The 23,996-nt window shown below is 41.8% G+C and overlaps 1 protein-coding gene and 1 pseudogene across 1 annotated transcript in view; both read left to right on the forward strand.

Moving 5' to 3' along the window:
* Gpr63 (G protein-coupled receptor 63) overlaps nt 1–23,759 on the forward strand; it is a 53,272-nt gene extending 29,513 nt beyond the window's left edge. Inside the window, exon 2 of the mRNA XM_036179827.1 lies at nt 18,414–23,759. Coding sequence (XP_036035720.1) covers nt 18,562–19,821 — 1,260 coding nt within the window. The 5' untranslated portion in view covers nt 18,414–18,561 and the 3' untranslated portion in view covers nt 19,822–23,759. The remainder of the gene's footprint in view (nt 1–18,413) is intronic.
* Nucleotides 1,966–4,835, forward strand: LOC118577850 (annotated as a pseudogene).
* Nucleotides 23,760–23,996: the final 237 nt, after the last annotated feature.

A 23,996-nucleotide genomic window follows, 5' to 3' on the forward strand; every position in this document is an offset into this window, starting at 1 on the left:
TTTATCTCAAAGGCATTATAAACTCACAGGACAGACTCAAGATCATGTTCATGTGTGAGATGAGAATGAAAATACTTTCTGTTTCTGCAGTTTGTGTGTTTTTGTGTGTTGTGTATGTTTGTGTATGTGCCAGTGTGCTTGCCCATGTGTGTGCATGCAGAGGCTGGAAGAGGAGCTCTGGTGTCTTGGGTTGTCTCACTCTATTGCTTTCCACTGCTCTTTTTCATTTGACACCATTTCTTACTGAACTTGAAACTTGCCATTTGGACTAAGCTAGCTAGCCAGCAAGCTCCTGGGATCTGCTTGTCTGTGTCCCTCAACATTGTGGTTATGTGCACACACTCTGCCTGGCTTTTATGCTTTACGTTGGCTCTAGGAATATGAATCCATATCTTCTTGTTTGTACAGCAAGTGATCTTACCCACTGACCCATCTCCCAATCCTCTATAAAGAATTTTCTCTCCTCTCCTCTCCTCTCCTCTCCTCTCCTCTCCTCTCCTCTCCTCTCCTCTCCTCTCCTCTCCTCTCTCCTCCCCTCCCTTTCCCTCCCCTCCCCTTCTTTCCTTTCTCTCTTTTAAAAACAGGATCTCATTATGTAATGCTGATTGACTATCCTGAAATTTGCTGTATAGACCTGGTTGGCCTTAAACTCATGTAGACTCTCCTGCCTCTGATTCCCAAGTGGGAGATTAAAGGCATTTGCTACCATGCCTGGCAAGGAGAGGCTTTTTGGAGATTTTTGTTGGAGAAAGAATAAAAACAGATGGTTTCAGTAATTTCTTAGCATGGACTTTGAGAATACTTCTAAAACTGATAATCTTTTGAAGAATATTTACCCAGTTTTTTGTTGTTGTTGTTTGTTTTGTTTTGTTTTTACATAGACCTCCGGTGGTTGTAGGAGGTCTTTTAAGTCTAGAGGAAGATTCACACTAGTACGCACAGTAGTGTTTGTGATGGAATGAATAGTGAGCTGTGTACCCCAGCAACACTGTGTTCCTTCTGCCTGCAATGTTACTTATAGAATAGGGAAGCCCAGCACTTTATTCTCAAGTTAAAAACTAAGAGATCTCTTTTCTCAAGAACTCACAAAAACCACTTGGGGAGAATTAAGGCAATCGAGGGTATGCATGTGCTCCTCAATAGCTTCAGCTCCCCACAAAGTAAAGCCTGTCATCTGGCAGTTCCAGTGTCTCCACACACAGTGTTCCTGCCAGCTGTCCACTAGAAACCAACAGAAAGCCACAGCTGTGTGTCAATGGCCGAGGAAAGCCATAGGCTTCAAGGGAAAAGATTCTGTATTTATTGTTCAAAAATAGGAACAAGATATAATAGGGGGAAAAGTGTCATGCAACAGTGGGAACAAAATAAGCAAAATTAATGTCCCTGGAAGAGAAGAAATTGTCTACCTCTATCTTGTCTGCTCTCAGCAGCTAAGTAGGTTCAGTGTGGTTCATATTTGGAAAGAAAGAGAGACAATCAAGGACAGGAGAGACTGCAAATGAAATCTCCTGAGGAGTTTCAATAAGGTAACTTCTCAAAGTTGAGGGACAGTCATGAAGCAGGAGCAGACAAAGAGCGAGAAAGACACCAGGTGGAAGCAAAGTGGGTCCTCTGGGGACTAGTAAGATGACTTGCTTAGTTCTGTTTTTGTTGCAGTTTAAAGGAGAAAGGGTTTCTGCTTACAGTTTCAGAACAGATACAGTCCATCACTGCAAGGAAGACATGGTAGTATGAGCATGAGGCTGATCTCTCACACTCCATCAACAATCTAGAAGGAGAGAAGGAACAGGAAGTGAGGACAGACTATAACGTTTCCCCTCTTAGATGTCCCCTCATCTTCCCAAAGGTACCACCAGCTGCAGATCAAGTGTTCAATCACATGAGGCTGTGGGGGATATTTTACATTCAAGTCACAATAACTGTAGAAATCTCCAACACTTTTGTGGCTCTTTGAACAGCACCATCATGGTCAGCAGGAACAAGCACCTCAGAAAATGTGTCAAGAAGGAATCCAAGAAGAAAGTGGTTGATACATTTTCTAAGAAAGTTTGGTGTGACGTGAAAGCTCTAGCTATGCTCAATGTTAGAAACATTGGGGAAACACTAGTTACAAGGACTCAATGAACCAAAATTGCTTTGGATGGCTTTTATAGGTCATGTGCTTGAAGTGAGCCTTGCTGATCTACAGAGTGATAAAGATGCATTTAGGAAACTCAAGCTAATTCCTCACGATGCCTAAGGCAAAAGCTGCCTAAGTTCGCTGGCATGGACAAAATGTGTTCCATGGTAAAACTGTGGCAGACCATGATTGAAGCTCACTTACGTTGATGTCAAGACAACTGACAGTTATTTGCTCAATCTCCTCTGTGCTGATTTTCCTAAAAAGCACAACCAGATTACATAGTAGGTCCTATGCACAGTACCAGTAGGTCTGCCAGATCGGGAAGATGATGAAAATCATGACCCAAGAAGTACAGACAAGTTATGTGACAGAAGTAGTTAATGATTACAGACAACATTAGGAAAGACACAGAAAGGGCTTGCCAATCCTTTTACCTTCTTCACAACATGTTTGTTAGAAAAGTAAAAATGCTAAAGAAAACCATATTTAAAATGGAAAAACTTGTGGAACTCCATGGTGACAGTGTTAGTTCTGGAAAAATCTACTGGTGATGAGACAGATGCTGAATTTGAACAAGCTGATGGATGTTGTGGTGGTTTGAAGAGACTGTTGGTTCCCAGTTGGTGGAACTCTTTGGCAAAGATTAGGAGGTGTGGCGTTGTTGGAGGAGGTGTGACCCTGAGCTTGAGCTTTGACTTGTCAAAAGCCCACGGCAGGCCTAGTTTCACTTTCTGTTCCTCCTGCTGTGGATCAGATGTAAGCTCTTAGCAGCTGCTTCTGTGTCCTGTCTGCCTACATGCCACCATGCTCCCTGCTGTGATGATAATGGCAAGCCCCTCTGAAACTGTAAGCAAGCCCCCCAGGTAAAGGGTTTCTTTTATAAGTTGCCTTGTTTGTGGTGTCTCTTCACAGCAGTGGAATAATGACTAAGACAGATAATGAACCACTGTTCCAAGAATCGTTTTCAAATACAGATTTTTAATAGTGACAAAGAGTCTAATTTGTGGGAGAAAAGAATGGAAGGAAAGAAGAAAGAAAGAAATCTCCAGCAACACAGCACAGAAAGGAAAATCAGAAAAAGTGACAAGTTCTTCAGGCCCAGTCAAGGTAGCCTGATACCGAGATACTTGAAACTATAAAAGACATAGAAAGATAAAGAGTCAGGAGGTGAGCCTGTGGTTTAGTTTGTTGTCAATGACACAAACTAGAGTCACCGTGAAGGAAGGACCCTCCATTGAGGAAATGCCTCCCTTAGACTCTCTGGTACGTAGGTCTGTGCAGCATTTTCGTGACTGCTGATTGATGTGGGAGAGACTAGCCTACTATGGGTGGTGCTACCCCATGGACAGGTGGTCTTGGCAGATGTAAGAAACAGCTGAATGTGAGCCTGGAGAACAAGCCAGGAAGCAGCATTCCTCTGGAGTAACTTCTTAGTTCCTGCCTCGGCTTCCCTTGTGACCCATAAGCCAAATAAACTCTTTCTTTCCCTAACTTAGTTTTGGTCTCTATTGTATCACAGCAACAGATAGAAATCTAGAATAGTCAGATATATAATAGAAGCTTTTATTATGCTGGAGAAATAATCTGGATCTTCAGGTTGAAGAATTGTGAGAAACCAGACGCAAAATGGATCTTGACAGGTTTAAACTCAGTTTAATCTTGGTGAAACTTAAGAATGTCATGTGAAGAACAGATTCTTAATGCTTCTAGGGAGAAGTAATGTGGTCCAGCTCCCATTTCAGTACTTTCAGTACTTTGCTCTCTCTGCTATTGGTGGGAGAAAAAGCCTACCAGGACTTTGTTTTAAGCTGATTTTGTCTTGTTAGGAAGGTGAGAAAGAAGCCAAAAGTTTGCCATCCTATTATCCATCCATGGGTCTCCTTTCTGTCTGTCTGCCTGTCAGGAGTCTTACTCCTAGTCCTTCAATGGGATCACACTTTTAGAATGATATTATAGACTAAGAGAGTAGATTAATTTCTCTCAGTCCAGGTGTGGTAGAAGAGTAGGTATATGTCCTTGAAAGGCCAACAAGAGTGATGCTGTCATTGAGAGAACTGGTGTGTGTGTGTGTGTGTGTGTGTGTGTGTGTGTGTGTGTGTGAGAGAGAGAGAGAGAGAGAGAGAGAGAGAGAGAGAGAGAGAGAGAGAGAGAGAGCTGTATTACTGTTAACATCTTGGTTGTGAAACTGTCTAGTGTTACAAGGCCCTGGGGAAGCAGGGCACATGGGATCCCTGAATTGTTTCTTATAACTGCATGTTATCTGAAAACAAAAACCTTCCACTGCAGGGGAAAAATGCCAATTTTTTGTTTGATGTGTAGTTGAGATTCCAACATCCTGACACCATTTTAAAATCTAGAAAAGATATGCTTAAGTTGGAGCAAAAAGGTTCAGCAATTGGTTTAAAATGAATTTATTATGTCCATCTGTGAATTTGTTAAGGATCAGTTACTATGAAAGCATGGCCTAGAGTTACTATGAAAGCATGAGCTAGAGTTATTTGTGTTTTGTATGCATTTCTCTAGTGTTTGTGTTCCCTAAAAATTAATGTGAAAGTCAATGAAAAAGGGTTGGTTCCTCTCCTCCCAACTGTGTTTCTCTTAAATTTCCCCAGTTTTTGCAACAGTGCTAAAAAAACCTAAAGCCCATTGTTGGAGCATGGATATGGACAATCTGCCCATTTTCATGAATGCTGACTCCACTCCTAGACACTAGCAAGACCCCACTCCCTGACTTACAGGCAAATTAGTAGAGGTGGGGGATAGTCTGTAACCTGTCCAGAAGTCACAACAGTTTTAATTCCGTAAGTGGTGCTACAGAGGATTGGTGATTGAAACAGTTTAGCCAGAGGCCTGTGGATCTGTTCTTTTTAGTGTGCATGGAATCCACCTCAGGGTCCTGCAAGGGAATTCTGCTTCAGTAGCAGTAGATATGGATCCTGGCAGTTGTTTCTGGCAAGCTTCCATGCCGATGGTTGCTGTTTTTCACCTGCCCTTCAGTAGCCAGTTTCTGCAGGCTTGCTAATCTCTGTGTGTATTTCTGCAGGGAAGAGGTACTGGGAGAAGGATGGAAGATAGCTTCATGTTAAAGACCTCTCCTCAATAGGTACATGTAGTAACTGTTAGTGAAGAAAGAGACTGTGAAGTTGAAGGAGAACATGGAGAAATGTATGAGGGCGGGGACTGGGAGGGAAAGAAATGTTGTAACTATATTATAATCTCAAAAATAAAATTACAACTGTCTATCATTATAGTTTAGATAAAGTTTAAGATGTTTTGTAAACTCTAAGGTGTCTGTGAAGGCCTCAAAGTAGCTTTTAAAAATGACAATTAAAGGAAATCAGAATTTTCTCTTACATAGGCCAGCTAAGATAAGGATTTTGAAAACCCATTTGTTCACTTTTAAAGAGCCAGTGGTACTCAAAAATATACTTGACATCCTTAATATATTTGTACATACTCACATATATAAAACATATTAAGAAGTAGTTCTAAGTTATCCTGTGGAATAAAGAGTTTGGTTTCTCAAGGAAGAACAATTGTCCTATAGGAAAAAATACCTGTTCTGGAGTAAGAGTAATTACCTTTAAAGTTAATTGCACCCTCAAACAATGAGTAGGGTTTTGTTTGTTTGTTTGTTTATTTTAATAAACCAAGATTTTGAACATAAAAAAAAAGAGGTGGGTGCAATGATAAGAAACAGAACTCTACCTATGGTGGGACGCCATGCTCAGCCTTAATGCAGGGGGGAGGGGCTTGGTCCTGCCTCAACTGAATGTACCTGGCTTCACTGCCTCCCTATGAGAGCCCTTACCCTTTTGGAGGAGGGGATGGGGAGGTTGAGTCAGGGATGGGAAAGGCTAAGGTGAGCGAGAGGAGGGATGAGAGGGGGATCTGTGATTGGTATGTAAAATGAATTTAAAAAGTCTTAAATAAAACAAACAAGAGCAACAGAGATCAACACAGGGGATGTTGATAGCTGGTCCTGTGAACTTTCTCCAGGAGTGTTAACAACCTATATGGTAGGATATAGAAGCCGGTGTGTGTGTATGTGTGTATGTGTGTATGTGTGTATGTGTGTGTGTGTGTGTGTGTGTGTGTGTGTGTGTGTGTGCGCGCGCGCGCACGCTTGAGCGAGCATGTGGGTGTGCGCATATAGAGGCCAGAAGTTGCCATCAGATGTCTCCCCTTACCAATCCCTATTTTACGTTTGCAAATGGGCCTCTTTCATTGAACCTGGAGCTCACTGTAGGTAGACTGGTGCTGTGGTATGTCTTTCTGTACTCTGTGAATATGTGTTGCTCTGATTGGTTGATAAATGAAGCTGCTTTGGCCTATGGCAGGGCAGGATGTGGCCAGGTGGGAAAATCCAAAAGAGATAGTTGAAGGAAAAAGGAGAGGAAGGGGAGATGCCAGCTGCCTGTCGCCCAAGGAGCAGCAAGATGCCAGCAGACTGGTAATGCCATGACCATGTGGCAACTTATAGATTAATAGAAATGGGTTAAGTTATAAGAGCTAGCAAGAAGTTTGAGCCATAGACCATACAGTTCGTAATTAATATAAAATTCTAAGTGATTATTTTATAAGCAGCTACAGGACCTCAGGGCCGGGCAGGACCAGAGAAACTTTCTGACTACAGACTGACTGGCCAGCAATCTCTTGGGAGCCTCCTGTCTTTACCTCCCTCACCTTCAGATTACAGGTGTGTGCCACCATGCTCAACCTTTTCTGTGGGTGGGTGCTGGGGCTGTGAACTCAGCTCCTCATGCTTAGCAGGCATGTTTTCATTTGAGCCATTGCCTAACCCCTAGGCTCAGGCTTTACTAAACCATAATTTTGAGGCTTTGTTTTAATGCTTTAAAAAAAAAAAAAAAACACACTGAGCGTATTTTTGGAGAGTGAAGGCAATTTTTTCTCTTTTCTCATAAGAGAAACCAAAGCACAGTAAAATTTATGAAAAAAATAGAACAGCCTGTATTCCACACATCATTAACATTCAAGTTTGGCACTCGGGTAATTATTTATTTGTCTCTCTTTCTCTTGCTCTCTTTCTATGTGTAAGTCTCTCTCTCTCTCTCATAGTCATGCTATATATACATGCAGTATTAGTACCTATGCAAATACCATTACATTATAAGCATTCCTCTATGTTTTGCAGGTCTTTTGCTTCAAGCTATTTAATCATCTCTTATTGAGTTAATAAGGCCCCTAAATATTGATTCTTTAGGTTGAAATATCCTTAATATGTGGCCAAAGTTGCAATATAAGTAGTGAAGTGGAAAGCAGAAATAGTTGATCAGGAAAAGAAAATATTCTATTTGGAAGTATTTGTAGGCAGACTTTTCTATCCCATCAGCTAGCTCCCCACTAACCACACAGAGACTTATTATTAATTACAAATGCTTGGCCAATAGCTTAGGTTTGTTACTAACTAGCTCTTACAACTTTAATTAACCCATATTTCTTATGTATGCTCTACCAAATGGTAATACCTTTTTTCAGCATGGCATATTTCTCTTCTGCTTCCTCTGCGTCTCACTGGCAACTCCACCCTCCTCCCCAGCATTCTATCAGTCTGGCTCTTCTACCTAACCTCTTTTTGCCTAGTTATTGATCAGTTGGGTCTTTGTTAAACCAATGAGAGCAAAATACCTTCACAATGTATGAAAGGTTTATTCCACAGCAAGTATTTCTTGCTCAGTTCGCAGTTATATCTAAATCCTGAAAGTGTTTAAGGTATTTCTTACATTTAAGAGCTTCATACTAAAATAGTACTTTACTGGTAGATAGTTATATTTACAGAATATATTTAATTTAAGAAAATTGAAAATGCTGGGTTAAAAAAAATCAACAACCAAAACAAAAAACAAGTCATTACATGGTGTTAGCTAAAGACCTAAGGAAAATTCTTAACTGGTGCCTTGTTCCTGGGGATTCATTGTCATTGGGGCACAGCATTCACCTGCCTTTGAAACTACAGTGGTCTTGGAACAGAAAGAGTGCACCTTGAGAAGGCTGTCTGGAGAGAGTGAAATTCTAAAGGAAGTAGAACAATAAGAATGTCCTAATGAAAACAAGGTTCTTTGGAGACAGGAACCAGCAGGTCTATTGGCCTGTCCTCAACCAGCCGCTTCATGGAGATAGAGTGTTTATCAGTCATATGACCTTAGGCAAAGATGTTGAAGAAGGGTGATATTAAGAACCAATGGAATAATATAGTAAGCTATAATCTGGGAGAAAAGAAAAAGGGAGACAGTTCCCAAGTGCATGCTTGTCCTTCATGTACCGTGACATGTGGTTTGTTGGCCACTGGCTCATGAGGGTAGAGGGAACAGAAACAGTGAGTAGGATTCAGATGACCATACATATGATGGAAATAACTTCTGGGAGCAAGCTTCAGAGAAACAGCTCATTTTATTGTGCCAGGGGTAAGGTATATAAGGGTCCTAAAGCTTCTTAGGGATATGGGCAGCAAGGGCTGATTAGTTATAACATAGCACCTAATTATCATATGGACAGGAAGAAAGAGCCACACTTATGTGCTGAGTCATACAGCATTTTCAGGGAGCTCTGTGCAGGGTCATCCTCCAAGTAAGGTCAGGCATCTGAGCTTAGGGACACTCTCCAATAAAGGTTGAAGAAGAGGAAGCCCTGATGGGAAAGGGAGTCCTTTAGTTTGTACTGAGCTCAGAGTGCTATCTGGACATGGTGAACTGTGATCTTAATAGCAGGCTTCTTGAATAATCCTTCTGTGTTCTTCAGTCCTTAAACACTTTATCAACTGTGAGTTCATTGGCTTTCTTGAGATTGTTTAGGACTGAAAAGAGATTTACTACTGTAGCTGAAGTTTTTCTGGTCCTGCCTGATCCCACAGCTGCTCAGATCCAAATGAACACACAGAGACTTATATTAATTAAAGCTGCATGGCCTAATGGCTCAGGCTTCTTGCTAGCTAGATCTTACATCTTAAATTAATCCATTTCTATAAATCTATACCTTGCCACGTGGCTCATGGCTTACCGGTATATTTATATCATGCTTCTCATGGCAGTGGTTGCTGGCATTGTATCCTGACTCAGCCTTCTACTTCCCAGAATTCTCCTCTCTCCCCATCCTGCTTATACTTACTTCCTGCCTGGCTACTGGCCAATCATTATTTTATTTTTCAATCAATCAGAGCAACACATTCACAGCATACAGAAAGACATCCCCAGCATACTATCATTTTGTAGTTGGGATTTAGAAAGTGTTTAAAAGATTAAGATTGTAATTTTAAAAGTTCATCCCTGAAAGCATACATACAAGTAACATTTTAGAGGCTGAGGGTGTATTTATGTATTTAGGAATATATATGTATCTACATATATGTATGTAATAACAATTGAAAAAAGAGGTCATGAATTTGTAAGAGAGCAAGGAGGACATATGAGAAGGTTTGGAGAGAGGAAAGGGAAGGGGGGAATGATGTTATTCTAATCTCAAAAAATAAAAAAATAACTTAAAAATTTCTTCCAGCAGCTGGGAGTGGTATGACAGAGCTTCAATCTCAGCACTCAGGAGGCAGAGGCAGGGGCATCACTGCGATTAAAGGCTGGATTGGTCTACAGAGTGAGTTCTGGGACAGCTAGGGTTACACCGAGAGACTCTCTCAATCAGATAAGATAGTTCCTCTAGTTATAGTTTGATGGACAAATGTAGCATGAATCTTAAAAGGTCTTATTAATAAAATCAAACCCAGAGCCAGGCATTGGGGTGAATGCTGGAAGATCAGAGAAGCAGAACAAGCCACAGCTGCCTCACCTTGCTAGTTCCTCAGCTGATCCTATTTGCTCAAACTGGAAGCCTCTGTGTCCTCATCTGAATGGGTCTCAGCAGAGCTGCCACTCAAAAGCCTAAAATCATAACCAGGCCTAGTTCCTGGTCCTCACACCTTAAATACCTTTCTGCTTTCTGCCATCAGTTCCTGGGATTAAAGGTATGAGTCACCATGCCTGGCTGTTTCCAGTGTGGCTTTGAACTCACAGAGATCTGGATGGATCTCTGCCTTTGAAATGGTAGGATTGAAGATGTGTGTGCTACCATTTTCTGGCCTCTATATCTAGTGGCTGTTCTGGTCTCTGACCCCAGATAAGTTTATTGTCTGTGAGGGAAGTGACAGGCTAGAGTTAGAGGTTTTGAGTGCTGGTGGAAGGCTGAGAAGAAATGCTCAAGTGAATGGTCTTTGACTCTCAGGTCACAGGGCAGGTAAGTGAATGGGAGTCAGTGCAGTTGATGAATGTATCCTTTTTCTAATTTCCCAGAAGCTAAGTTCTGGAGGCGAAGCCAGTTAAACAGAGGGCTGTATTAGGACTTGTCGTCCTAGAATAACAGAAGAGAGAAGAGAGGGAAGTTAGACTGGGGAAAGGAATGTGTTCAGGAGTGCTTCTGATTTTCATCACGTGGTTTTCCTTCCAGATAGACTTGGAGGAGCTTTCCTTGGACCTGGTGGCCAGTCAGGGGCTGAGATCAAGAGATTTTTTGACTCTTGTGTCTCATCCCATGAAGGGATGCTTAACCCTTAACACTTAGACTAGATTAGAGAGACACTCTGAGCAGTCAGTGGAAAGCAGATCCCGCACCCACAGTGGGTGTGGACAGTAACTGTTGAGAAGTGAGTGTAGTAAGCAGAACCTTTTTGGATTCTGAGGGAAAGAGTCAAGCAAGGAGTTCAGGCCCAGGGGACTTTCAGAGCCCAGGAGGGACTATAGGGAATGGTGGACACAGGGAGCAGGTACTTGGGTCAAAGCAGTTGCCTACCTTCAACCCTGGTCTCTTTCCTCGTTTCCCATTTCTGTAAGTTTATAATGCCAAGATTTTTATTATATTATTAAGTGTTTGTTACTGGTCAGGCTTTGTCTTAACTCCATATTTCTAGTTTGTATGAACCTCATACTTCCATTTCTAGATTATCCAATTAACATCTTCCCATTCTTTTATTTACTTTTTTGGTCACTTCTTAGGAAGACTTCCACTTGGTTTCATCTGTTCCATTAATATTGCAGTACCAGTGTCTACAGCTTGCTTTCCAAATAGATAACACACACCAAATATTTCATTAAGGAACTATTGAAAAGTAATGGAGAATCAGAAAAGCAGACTCTCCAAAAGCAAAATTATAAAATCTACTCTTCTTTTAAGGATTTCATAATAGGAAATAAAAAAGATAAGAGACCTGAGTACAATGACAGATGTTAATATCTCAGTGGATTTTTGTTGAGTATGTACTAAATGCTGAACTTTTAACTGGGGTAAGAAAAATGTATCTACCCCATCTTCCTCCCAACCCATACCCCAAATCACATCTGCCTCCCAGGAATTTATTTTCTAAGTGGCATGCATGAGCATGAAGGAAGAGATGGCATGGGAAGGTGTAACATGACTGTCCTGCTTTGCTTTCCATTGTGATAAAACACAGACCAAAACCTACTTGAGGAAGGAAGAGTTTATTTTAGTTTACTGTTATCAGCCACCATCGAAGGAAGCCAGGGCAGGAGCCCAAGGCAGGAAAGTGGAATTAGGAACTGATGCAGGAAAATGGAGAAGTGCTGCTTACTAAATTGCTCCCCATGGCTTACTTTGCCTGATTGCTTAAACTATCCAGAATGACCTGCCTGGGGATGGCACCACCCATAGTGGGCTAGGTCCTCCCATATCAAGAAGATGCCCCGCAGACATGTCTACAGGACAGTCTTAGGGAGGCAGTTCCTCACTGAGGTTTTGTTTTCTGAGATGTGGGTAGATTTGTCAAATTGACAAAAACCAAATGGCGCACAATGACTGCTCACTAAGTCCTGTCACTCAAAAGTACAGACTAAAAAGAGGTGATAAATGAAAGAAGGGTTTGGATTATGCAGAGGCCACAGGAGATTTTCTTCAGAATGTAGAAATAATGTATAGATGAGGAAAGATGGTTCAGTGGTCAATAAGACCACACACCTGCAGAGGACTCCAGTTCATTTCCTAGGATCCCTGTAGGTTGGTTAGTTGGTTGGCTCACAACTTCTTGTAACTGCACTTCTGGGGGAATCCCACATCCTCTTCTGGCCTCTGGGGGCCCTGCACTCATGCCTTCATGCCCTACATAGACACATCCATACACATGTAAGGCTAGAACTTAGAAGATTGGTTGGGGCCATAGCAACACATTTATTACTTTTCTGTATTTCAATAGCAACTGGAGAAACTGACAAGGAGGAAATGAGAAGCAAAGGACCAAGCTACTCTATTTTCTTTTCGTATGTATCTTGCTAAACTCAGACTAAATTGAACAGCTGTTGAAAGACCTGGATTTCACGTTGAATGCTTATTCTTCCTTAGGTATACTAAAACAAGACTTTTCACCTTTGTTTGGTATGATTAGTTTTTGGGTGACGTTATGGTTGCCCTGAGGTTTGTTCTCATGGAAATTCATGTTGAGGGTTGGTCCCCAGCAGATCACTGTTGAGAAGTGGTGGAACTTCTAAGAGGCTTGTAGTACTTTGGGGGATCTACCCCCAGAAATGAGTCAGTGCTGCCCTGTGGAAGTGAGTTTTCACTGTGTGGACTGGGTTGGTTGGTGACTGTGAGAGTCCATTGCTCCTGGGTGGGGCTACCTGCCTGCATCAGTAGCCTGGTCTAGAGTCCAGCAGTCCGAGAAGCTGGTGAGAAAGAACTTGTGTGTCTGTGGACTGTTGATATTCTCGTTTGATCCCATTTACAGCTCGGCGTTTTGCCACAGCCTTGAGGTTCTTGAACGGAGATGGGTGTTTGCTTCTGATTGCACAGTGAGAGGAGACAGGCCTACCTGGGTTTCCAGTGTCCTGGTTTTCAGTAACTCTTCTTTTCAGCCTCAACTGAACTTTCTGGGGTCACTGCTAATCAGTCTATCCTGAGGGTTACAGATATTTTGGTTTCCTCAAAAACATTTTCTAGAAGTTCTGGAGATGAGGCCTCTCTCTTTCTGTTTTGGTAGGCCAGTTACCTCAGCAGCATCTGCTTGGCTGGTTTGTTTGTTGCCTAAAAGCATTAAAACATTCTTTACTAGTGGACTTTCAATTTATACATCTTATTCTTCTTAGTTTATACATATATGACAAAAATCCATTCAAAGTGAATTTTGAGATGCAGTGTCTTTGGTCAGTCTGCTCTCTTTAACCACAATCCAGGACCATTTGTTAATCATTTTCCCTTTAGTGACTAGAACACAGCATGCCTTTAGTAAATATCTGGAGGCTGAATAGTAATTGAATGAATTGAGTTAGAAGTTTGTGTAGTAATGGAAGACATGTTTAAAAAAAAAGATACTGTTGTTGTATATGGAACAGTAAAAAAATTTAAATTAAAAAGCATAGTTTAATATTTTGCTTTTGTTTCTTTCTATTTTAATTGTTGTCCTTCATCTTCAAAAACACCCAAGCTAAATATAATTTACTTGTTTTTAATCAGTTAATTTTGTTGTTCAGGGAGTTGAATCTAGGGCCTCTTGCATGCTGGGCTCTAGCACTATACTTCCAGCCTTAAGGACATTAAGTATTTCAAACTTACTACTGCAGATTTGATAGATATTTGTTGAAATAGAATTAAAAATTTTGTATTGCATTTGCTTATTTAATTATTGTATGTATGTATGTATGTATGCATGTATGTGGGGGAGTATGTATGTGCCACAAAACACCTGTGCAGGTCAGTGGGAAACTTATGGGAATCAGTTCTCTCCTACCATATGAGTCCTAAATATTGTCAGGCTTGGTGGACTCACTGAGCCATCTTACCATCTCTGAAATGCAATTTTAACACAGTTGACCAAACATGATTTAAGCTGTTACTTTAGGATTAAAATACCTATTTGTCTATATAGCGTTTTCTCTGTAGGGAGGTCTGTACCAACACTGATTTTATAATACACATAACATCAGCACTGCATACTCGGGTGTCTCTGAATAGCCTGACATGATTATGGTGCAAATCTACAATAATCTTTGTTCCTTTCCAACTGCCCTTTTGTGATTATAGACTTTGATAGTCACTAATTCAATGTAACATTTTGTCAAGTTTTTTTTGCGTTATGTGAGGTTGTATAAAATCTAGTGGGTAACAACAAAAATTAAGCTATAAAGTGAGAGGAAATAGTAGAACCAGTATTTTATGTAAAGTGCTATTTTTCTTATTTATAAAAGCAGTCCTACATAGGACAGTGGATTATAGATGCAAAGTTAGTAGAAAAAGCATGATCTGGCTATAGGTGCTGGGTCTTGGCTGTCACAATGAGATCCTATCTCTTCCCTTCACACGCCAAGAAATGGATGAATGAAATGTTACCCTTAAATGTCAATGACTAATTCTAAGGTCATACAATTTGTGAATTGTAGTTTTGTTTTAATTTTCTGTGCATTAATATTTCTAACATTTTAAGGGTTTGTCGAAGGAATCTGTCCAGAGATCCAGTCCCTTTGTAACTAAAGAAATTATCCCCTAGTTAATAACAGAAGGGAGGCCGGGTGGTGGTGGTACACACCTTTAATCCCAGCACTCAAAAAAAAAAAAAAAAAGAACAGAAGGGAGAAGCCACATCAGAATGTGGGTTGATAGGGTCCTAGATTAGGGAAACCTGTTATGTTATGCTTTATAAATTAGTGAGAGATTAGGCATAAGGCTAAGTAAAAGGTAAGCAAGTTTTTGAGAAAAGATAAGCAAATCTTTGTAAATATTCTGAATATGTTCCAAATATTCAGGTACTTTTCTCCCTATCTTCCTTAATATCATCTTTATTATTTGGTTAGCGTCTCCTGTCAAATTGCTACCAGTATCAATTCAGTCTTTGGGGAGAAGAAACAGAAGTCTGTGTATCAGAAAAAAAAAAAAAAATCATGAAAATGGACAGGCTTGTGGCTGGAGTCTGTATTGATGTCCCTGACCCATGTTGTTGTCTGAGCCCATGTGGATGCCTGGGGTCTGGACCACATTGATGTCTCAGGGCTGTGTCGCTGCTGGGACCAGGCTGAGTTGGGTGGCCAAGGCTGTCAGCTGGGGCCGTGGTATTGTCAGGACCAGGACTGTGGCTGAAGGCCATGTCTGGGTCCGTGGCCCTGCCCTATCTAGGGTCTCTGTTGATGTCTGTGGCTCCTGAGACCATCAAAGACCTTACCAATGCCCCGTGGCCATGAGGGTGTCAGAGGGCCATGCTACCACCAGGAACATCTTGATCTGAGTGTCTTGCACTGTCACCCCAGGCCATGGTGTCATTTTGGACCAGGGCTGCTGTAAAGGGCCATGTCTGAGTCTGTGGCCCTACAGCAGCCAAGGTCTGAGTTGATGCCCTGGGCTCCTGTTGTCATTGGGGTCTGGTTGGCGACCTTGGACCATGTCAGTGACCGAGGACTACGCGTTGCCTGGGGCCATGCTGATCTGGATGGCTGGTGCTGTCACCTGGAGCCATGGAGATATCTGGGCATGGGCGGTGGCCTCGGACCATGTTTAGGTCTGTGGTCCTGCCGAGACCAGAGTCTGGGGTGATGTCTGTGGCTTGCCCCCGAGGGCTCTGTGGATGCATGGAGTCTGGCCCGCGACCTGAGATCATGTTGGTGCCCAGGAACCATGCTGTCTCCGGGACCATGCTGATCTGAGGGGCCTGTGCTGCCACTGGGGATGTGGCATCTGGCAGAGCTGCTGCTGAGGGCGAGTCTGGATCTGTGGTCCTGCTGCAGCTGAGGTCTGTGGTGATATCCATGGCCTGTATTAGCACAGGGATCATTGGAACCATGCTGTGGTGAGCCTGCCCCTCCCTTCACTGGCCCTGGCCCTTGCTGGATATTACTGCAGGAAAGCTGGGCCTACCCCTCAGGGAGGAGTTCGCCCTCTGCACTGGGGAAAGATGGACCCACCATAGGCATTCACCTCACCCTGGAAGCACCCAGAGCTGACCCTGTGCTTGAGGATGCAGGCAAAGCGGAGCCTGAGGGCATGAGGGCTGACGCTGTCCCCCCTCATTTGCTGTGTGGTGGCATGGGTGAGGGAAAGTTGCCCTCCCCCCTCCCATTACTACCTGCGGCAGATGAGAGAGCTGGCCCTGGGGTGCCAAGAGTGGTAGAGCTAGCCCTGACCCTCACCAGCTGCAGCGCACAAGAAAGTAGCCTCTGCTTCCTGTCTGGGCGGCACACTAGAGCTGACCCCGCCCACCCTCCCATCTGTCCTGGAGTGACATATAGGTGAGGGTAAGATGCTGTCCTCCTACCTGCCACTAGAGCCTGTTGTCAGATCACAGGTGAGCCAGCCCTGAAGGCAGGGGAGCTGACCCTACCCTGACCCCTGCATGCCCCCTACAACAATGAGGAGAGAGGGCCCTGCACCTTGCCTGGGCAAAACTGTAAAGCTGACCCTGGCGATAAGAGTGGGGGGGGGGAATCCAGATCTGAAGGCCCCAAGGCAGGAGAACTGGCCCCACTCCTTGCTGTAGGCTGCATTGGGTAAGCTAGCCTAGGCAGTGCTGGAGAGCTCACCCAGGTAGTGATGAGGGAACGTTAGCCAGCTGACCAACCCAGTTACCAACCAGGGCTATGAGTTTGCTCACCCTAACCTTCGCCTCATCTGTGAACTATTGGAACATGTGAAGGGGACGAACCTACAGAACAAAACAGCATAATCTCCATGACACAGGACAACAGGGTAACAAGAGGAGCCCCAGAGAGAGCCGATGACAGGTGGTGTAGTGGAAGCCAGAGGCCTCGAGCCAGACCAATGACTCTTGCAAGTAAAGATGAATGGGCTAAAGGGTGAACTGGGTGACTCAACAGAACACACTACAGCTTCCACAATGAGATTCGTCTATTTTTAAAAATTTTTTATTTTGTTTTGTTTTGCTGTGTTTAGTTTTTGGTTTTCCTTGGGGACAGTTGCAAGGGCAGAGGGCGGATGCGAGGAGACAGAGAGATAAGTGGGATCCGAATGCATGATGTGAAATCCACAAAGAACCAATAAAAGTGAAAAACAAAAAGGACAGGCTTAAAAGAAAAGAGAGAATATGAGAAGGAGTGTAGGAAAAATGACTCCTTTATCTGAAGGGTTTTTTCTAGTGTGTTTGGTTCGGAATTTTCTGGAGCAGGGATTGCTATAAGCAAAGTTCTTAAGGGGAGATGGAGAGGGAAAATGTAGGGGGAAGAAGGAAGAGGAAACTAGGAAGAGGCAGAAGGGAGAAAGGGAGGAAGAGAAGCCAAGATAAATTGAAAATAGCCCCGTTCTTACTTTTAAGGGCTGTCAAAGTGTGTTATTACCACATGATAAGCTGGGAATTGAGTTGTTTTTGCCACCAAGCCTTATGCTAATGTAAAGATGGAATAAGAACCCATAGGAAAGAACTGCTGAAATTTGTTCTCCTAAGAGAATTAGTGAAATGTTTATTAATAGTGACTGTAGAAAGCTATGATACTGCTGCCATTTTTTGAGGTTTATTTTTTAATATTTTTATTAATTCTTGGAAACTTTCATACAATGTATTTTTATTGTATTTACCCCAAGTCTTTTTCTCAGTGGTCTAAGATCCAGCACCGCTTCCCTGTACCCCAAACTTCATGTCTTCTTTATTTGATTCAATAACCCATTGGGTCCAGCTTGTGCTATCCATTTATTTCTGGATGTAGGGCACTAGATCAAGAACACTTAAAGAACACTGTTTTCCCTCTTCAGTTAGGAATGGGGTCTCCGGAGCCCAGTCCCCTCCCTGATAGAATATTGACTGGCTTTATCTTGTACAGGTCTCGTGCAGGCATCTATAGCCACTGTGAGTTCATGAGTGCAGTGGGCCTGCCAAGCCCAAAAGGACAGTTTTTCTCAGGTCCCCGCCAATCTATGACTCTTACAGTCTTTCTGCCCCTTCTTTCTCAGTAGTCTGAGCCTTAGAGAGGGCTACTTCAGTCTTTTAAAAAGCACCAACTATAGATTTTGACCTTTGTTCTTGGTTCATTAATGTATTTCAAGGTCCACCTTGCTTTCTCAACAAATACTATAAAATTTGTATTATATTTCATTAAAACAATATAACGGTGGCATTTTGGCAATGACTAAGTCAAGGAACACATTTTTAGAGGTTTAGAAGGAGAAGGAGTGATCTTATATGACGAAAGATGAAAAAAAATCAAATGTGTCTTGAACATACCTAGCCTCTTCTGTCCTCAGAAGCTAAGCAGAGATGAACAGTTCTTGCTAGTACTTAGATGGTATGAAACAACAGAGTAAAATGTATTTACTAATCTGATCTCATGTTCTGTTTTGGGCTTATTTTCAGGCAAAAGGATTCTTGTGGAAGATGGAACTCTGTCCGTTTTCCAGAATGTGTGTCCAAGCCCGTCAGTGGAACCTGACCCTACAGTGCTGTATCGAAATGCCTGAAGAGGACCCATGTTTCTGCCTGAACCTCCTATCCTCCTAAAATCATGATTGTCTCAGCGGTGTTGACTGCATCCCATACTGGGACATCCAACACAACATTTGTAGTCTATGAAAACTCCCATGTGAATATCACGGCGTCCCCACCCTTCCAACATCCCAGTCCTGGTCCACTGCTTAGATATAGTCTGGAAACCATGACTAGCACTGGATTTAGCTCCTTAGCAGTGAACAGCACAGCCACGACCCCGACACCAGCAGTTGTTAAGAGCCTAAACTTAGCTCTCCAGATCATCCTTTCGGCTATAATGATATTTATTCTGTTTGTGTCTTTTCTTGGAAACTTGGTTGTTTGCCTCATGGTTTACCAGAAAGCTGCCATGCGTTCTGCCATTAACATCCTTCTGGCCAGCCTGGCTTTTGCAGACATGCTGCTTGCTGTGCTGAACATGCCCTTTGCCCTGGTAACTATTCTTACCACCAGATGGATATTTGGGAAATTCTTCTGCAGGTTGTCTGCTATGTTTTTCTGGTTGTTTGTGATAGAGGGAGTTGCTATCCTGCTCATTATTAGCATTGATAGGTTCCTGATTATAGTTCAGAGGCAAGATAAGCTAAGTCCATACAGGGCTAAGGTCCTTATTGCAGTCTCCTGGGCTACTTCCTTTTCCATAGCTTTTCCTTTGGCTGTGGGAAATCCTGATTTGCAAATACCTTCCCGAGCCCCACAGTGTGTGTTTGGGTATACAACTAACTCTGGATACCAGGCTTATGTGATTTTGATTTCACTAATTTCTTTCTTTATACCTTTCCTGGTGATACTGTATTCATTTATGGGCATCCTCAACACCCTTCGGCACAATGCCTTGAGGATTCATAGCTACCCAGAAGGAATATGCCTCAGCCATGCCAGCAAACTTGGTCTCATGAGTCTACAGAGGCCCTTCCAAATGAACATCGACATGGGCTTTAAAACACGTGCCTTCACTACCATCTTGATCCTCTTTGCTGTTTTCATTGTCTGCTGGGCCCCATTCACCACATATAGCCTAGTGGCAACCTTCAGTAAGCACTTTTACTATCAACACAACTTCTTCGAGATTAGCACCTGGCTACTTTGGCTCTGCTACCTCAAGTCTGCATTGAACCCACTGATATACTACTGGAGGATCAAGAAGTTTCATGATGCCTGCTTGGACATGATGCCTAAGTCCTTCAAGTTCTTGCCACGTCTCCCTGGTCACACAAGGCGACGGATACGCCCTAGTGCAGTCTATGTGTGTGGGGAGCATCGGACGGTGTTGTGAATACTGTAACTCTGAGACATTTGGAGTCATTATGGGTCTTTATTGACTGAAATTTTTTCATATGGCTTCTAAAGTTGTTGTTTTTTTTTATAGCATGTGTGTGTGTGTGTGTGTGTGTGTGTGTGTGTGTGTGTGTATTTTGTAAAAAAAAGAATGGTAAATACTTTGATCCTGAAACCAAGGGTACACTGTAGGAAAGTGGAAAGTGCTCACATATGTTACCTCTAGATTAAAAAAGCTTTGAGGGGAATGTTTGTTCAGTTGACTGGTTTTATTTTTGTAGCATGAATCAAGATTGTGCTTCATGGAACCTGCAGTTAACTTGAATTGTAGGTGTTTTTTTTGTTTTTGTTTTTTAATGCTGCTGAGGCAAGCTTGGTTGAGTTAATCAGTTCCTTTTCCTTTCCTACAAGACACTGCTGCTCTTTGCCATCATATTGGAATCAAATCCCTAGGTATCTCAGTTGATAGATACTTAGTTTTATTTAAAAACAAAACCCAAGGAGGTTGGTGACATTTTAAAGGTTATTACAACTTACTTTGGTGCACTTTAAGAGACAATGTACAGATTAATTCAGCTGTGTTCTTAGAATTGTTTTTATATATATCATATTGTGCTTTGGGAAACGTGCTTATGATCTCTAAGTAGATAGTTTTTATTAAAAAATGTTTTAGCTGCATGTACAATTTTAAAAGGAACATAAACACATAGGGGTTTTTCAAAGCACAATAGTGAGTTTTCAGAGCACCAGGGAACCACCCAGGAGGCACAGCACTATAGCAAATTTCAGGGAAGGAGGAGCGGAATGAGAGGGTGGCTGGTCCAGCTTGTGGGCATCTTGTTGATTCACACATTCTTGCCAAGTTCAGAAAGAAGGGGCCACCACTATGCAGTAGTGCTGTATTTGAGGTGATGTGTGGTGCTCTGTCCTCGTGGCCTTCTGTGAGGTAGGTATCACTTATTTCCTTTTTAAGACTAAAGAAATACAAGTTTCCAAGGGACAGAAATCCTGCCCAGAGGTTTTGGTAGAGCTGGCCTCCAAACATCTGAGATGCAGATACAGCTGCTGCATTGTGCCACATAGACTCCTCATTCACTTTGAACCTCTCATAGTCAAGGGGGATGTTACATATTCTTTTTTTCTTTTCTCTTCTTCTTTTCTCTTCTCTTTTTGAGACAGGGCTACCACAAAGACCAAGCAGGCTTTGAGGTTGCTGTGTCTGACTTGGAGTTTCTAAAGGAAGCAAATGAGTTTGGCCAGGGTCTGAAGATAAATATAAATGTGAAAATAATGTGATTTTTCAGTCTATAGAACAAGCGACTGACAGTAACTGAGTGCTTAGTACAGCTGGGGGTGGATCTTGCCCTGGCAGCTTTGGAGGTTTCCAACTGTCTAACATGCTCTAATGTGGTCGGCAGGAGGACCTTTTGCCTCAGTGCTTGCCTGAGTAGAGCTGAAGTTTGTGAACTTCAGAGGTGTGTCTTCACAAGAGAAGGGAAGATAAACCCTGCGCTGAGCTTAGACTAACTTTAGCAGGTCAGGTTTGGGAGTTTTCATTCTTTTTCTTTAGGTGTCTGCCTGCCCTGGTACATCCAGGACCTTGGTCAGCTTCCCTCTGTTACTAGTGGTACACCTTATAAAATAGCCAGCAGGTGGAACTGCAGATTCAAGCCACCAGGGCTGAGAAGTAGCACTCCAACTGCACTCTGCGCTAAGGGAGCTCTTACTGTGGATGGACAGCACCTTTTCAGCATTTTACTGCTTTGTGAACCACTCTGAAAAACAAGCCTGTGCTTCCTCAACTATAAAAACCCAAGCTGGATTACAGGAATTGTTGATATCTTATCCAACACTGAGGGTTTTTTGTTTGTTTTTGTTTTGTTGGAAGAGCCCGGTCTACTTCAGGACTATTGTCTGGTCTCCAGTATTACTTTACATTTGCTTCGTTAGCTCTTTCTTATATGGTGTCTGAAGAGCTCTGGCATGGTCATCAGGACTTGGGATGTTGGCACTTTGTGGACAGCACCAAAGACCTGGGAAGTCCTGCTTTTGAGCGATTGCAATCATGTTGGAAATGCCCTGTCTGTTTCATCAGCATTAGGGACCAGTGTATACTATTTACCATATTATGTTGAGATCATGCATATGAGAGCCGCCTACCTCTTTGATTTCTAATTTATATTTATCACAGGTAAATACAACTTTGTCCATTTGGATCATATAGGACTTAAACACTGTAGTAGATGTTTAGCAGCACATTGAAATGCATTTTGCTTTCCATTGTCAATATAAACTGGATTAGAAGCAGATATTAATACAGATGCTGAAAATTCAACTTTCAAGAAAAACACCACTGTGTATATTGATGCATACTGGTAACTCTGGAGACCCTTTTGGGACTGTAGTTGAATGGAGATTCACATTCTGTATTCTTGTTCATGTTCAGTTGAAGGTACTCTCTTCTGGTTTGGAGGCAGCTACACTTGGCCAGTGCTCTGCAGAGACTGCTGAGCCAACATGGAGAAGGAGACGTTGATCAGCAGCACTCTACACTGGCTAATCTGTTCAGATGACAGTTTACAGATCACTTTAAATATTTTTGTACTTTCTGAAAGCTTTAGGAGAAAATATGGTGCACCATCAAGGAATTTAGGCACAAAATTGCATGTTGCCTATTATTCCATGTTTTCATGGTTTTATTTATTTGTTTTTTGTTTTTTTTTTTGGATGGGGAAATACCACTATTAACCATTGCTGACTGACATAATCAGAAATTATTTTTTTTTCTCCTAGCAAATATGATGCATGAAAGAGATAAGAAAATATTTGTTGTCAAAAAAAAAAAAAGAGTAAAGAGCAACTTCAAATAGTTGGCAGTAGTAATATTTAAACTTTAATAGGCATTTGAATATATCCCCAGGCAAGGTCAACAATATAAATTTCTGGGCCTCTGAGTCAGTGGTTGGGCACAAGAAATATTTATTTTTATTATATTGAGTGTTTTGCCTGATTCTGGTTCAGATGGTCGCTGGGGCACAGTTCCATGAGACCCTCCTGTAGAAAATAACTGTATCATTTAAATATTGCCTGTTTTATCTTAAAGCAGCTGTGTGTCAGAAGCCAATGGTGATCCATAATGAAATAAAGTCTACATGGTTTGTGCACATGGTCTCCATGTGTGCTGGTGTGGGTATGACCAGCATCAGCTTTCCTTCCACTGGCAAAGTCTAATGAACCATATGGTTTCACAGTAGGGGTCCAAGAATGACTTGCTAATTGTAAGTCATGACTTCCAGAAGGCTAATTAGTATAGTATTTCTTTCCTGCAGATGTCTCTACAGGGCATCTCTTCATCATGTGTGATTTCCTGAAGAGAGAGAGGGGAATGTAAAGGCTCATCTAATTCCTAGTTCTCTGCTTAAAGCAGTTGTTCACTTGAAGCATGAAGTAAAATGAAATAATCTTTTAATCTTCATACTTTTGTTGGTGACAAAGATACTTATTTCTTTGATCTTTGCTTTGTTTACATGAAAATATCTATGTATATATCACAAATATTCCACATGCTTGCTATTTTATCCTGTGATGATTTTTATTTGAGTTTAAAGTACTACTAAATTCAAATTTATTTCCATAACCATAATTTAGATGACCTGTCTTCATTAAAAACTCAGTTTTTATAATAATGAATAAAAATATCAAGGCACATGTTTGTTACTGCAAGTAAATGTTAATACATTTCTTAGGTATCTATAGGTACTTGTCATTTGTAATTAAAATTAATTTATTTTAAAATGGTACCTAGGCTTTAATGAATGAAAAACTTTTAATTTGGGGTTGTAACATTTAAATCTCAAAAGTATGTTTATTTGCTAATATTCTTATTACAACCAAGAAAAGAGCTACCATACGAAAATGAATAAATGTTTAATATTTCTAAAGTGGACTTTTTTTTTTGTTTTGTTTTTTTATTTAAAGACTTCATTTCAACCTAGAAAACTCTTACAAATAATGGAAATCCGAGTTTCATTTCAAATTCCGCTGCCTTTGGATTCTTGACTTTAAGTTAGCTGTCTGGTCTGTTTGTGTAACTGTGTTCCAGTTAGACGTTCTCAGAGCAGTTCTAACTGGAATGAAACCTGGCATAGGGCGACGACTATTAGGAAATGGTGA

The sequence above is a fragment of the Onychomys torridus genome, chromosome 2 (genome assembly GCF_903995425.1).
Source record: "Onychomys torridus chromosome 2, mOncTor1.1, whole genome shotgun sequence".
In the NCBI taxonomy this organism is placed as follows: Eukaryota; Metazoa; Chordata; class Mammalia; order Rodentia; family Cricetidae; genus Onychomys; species Onychomys torridus.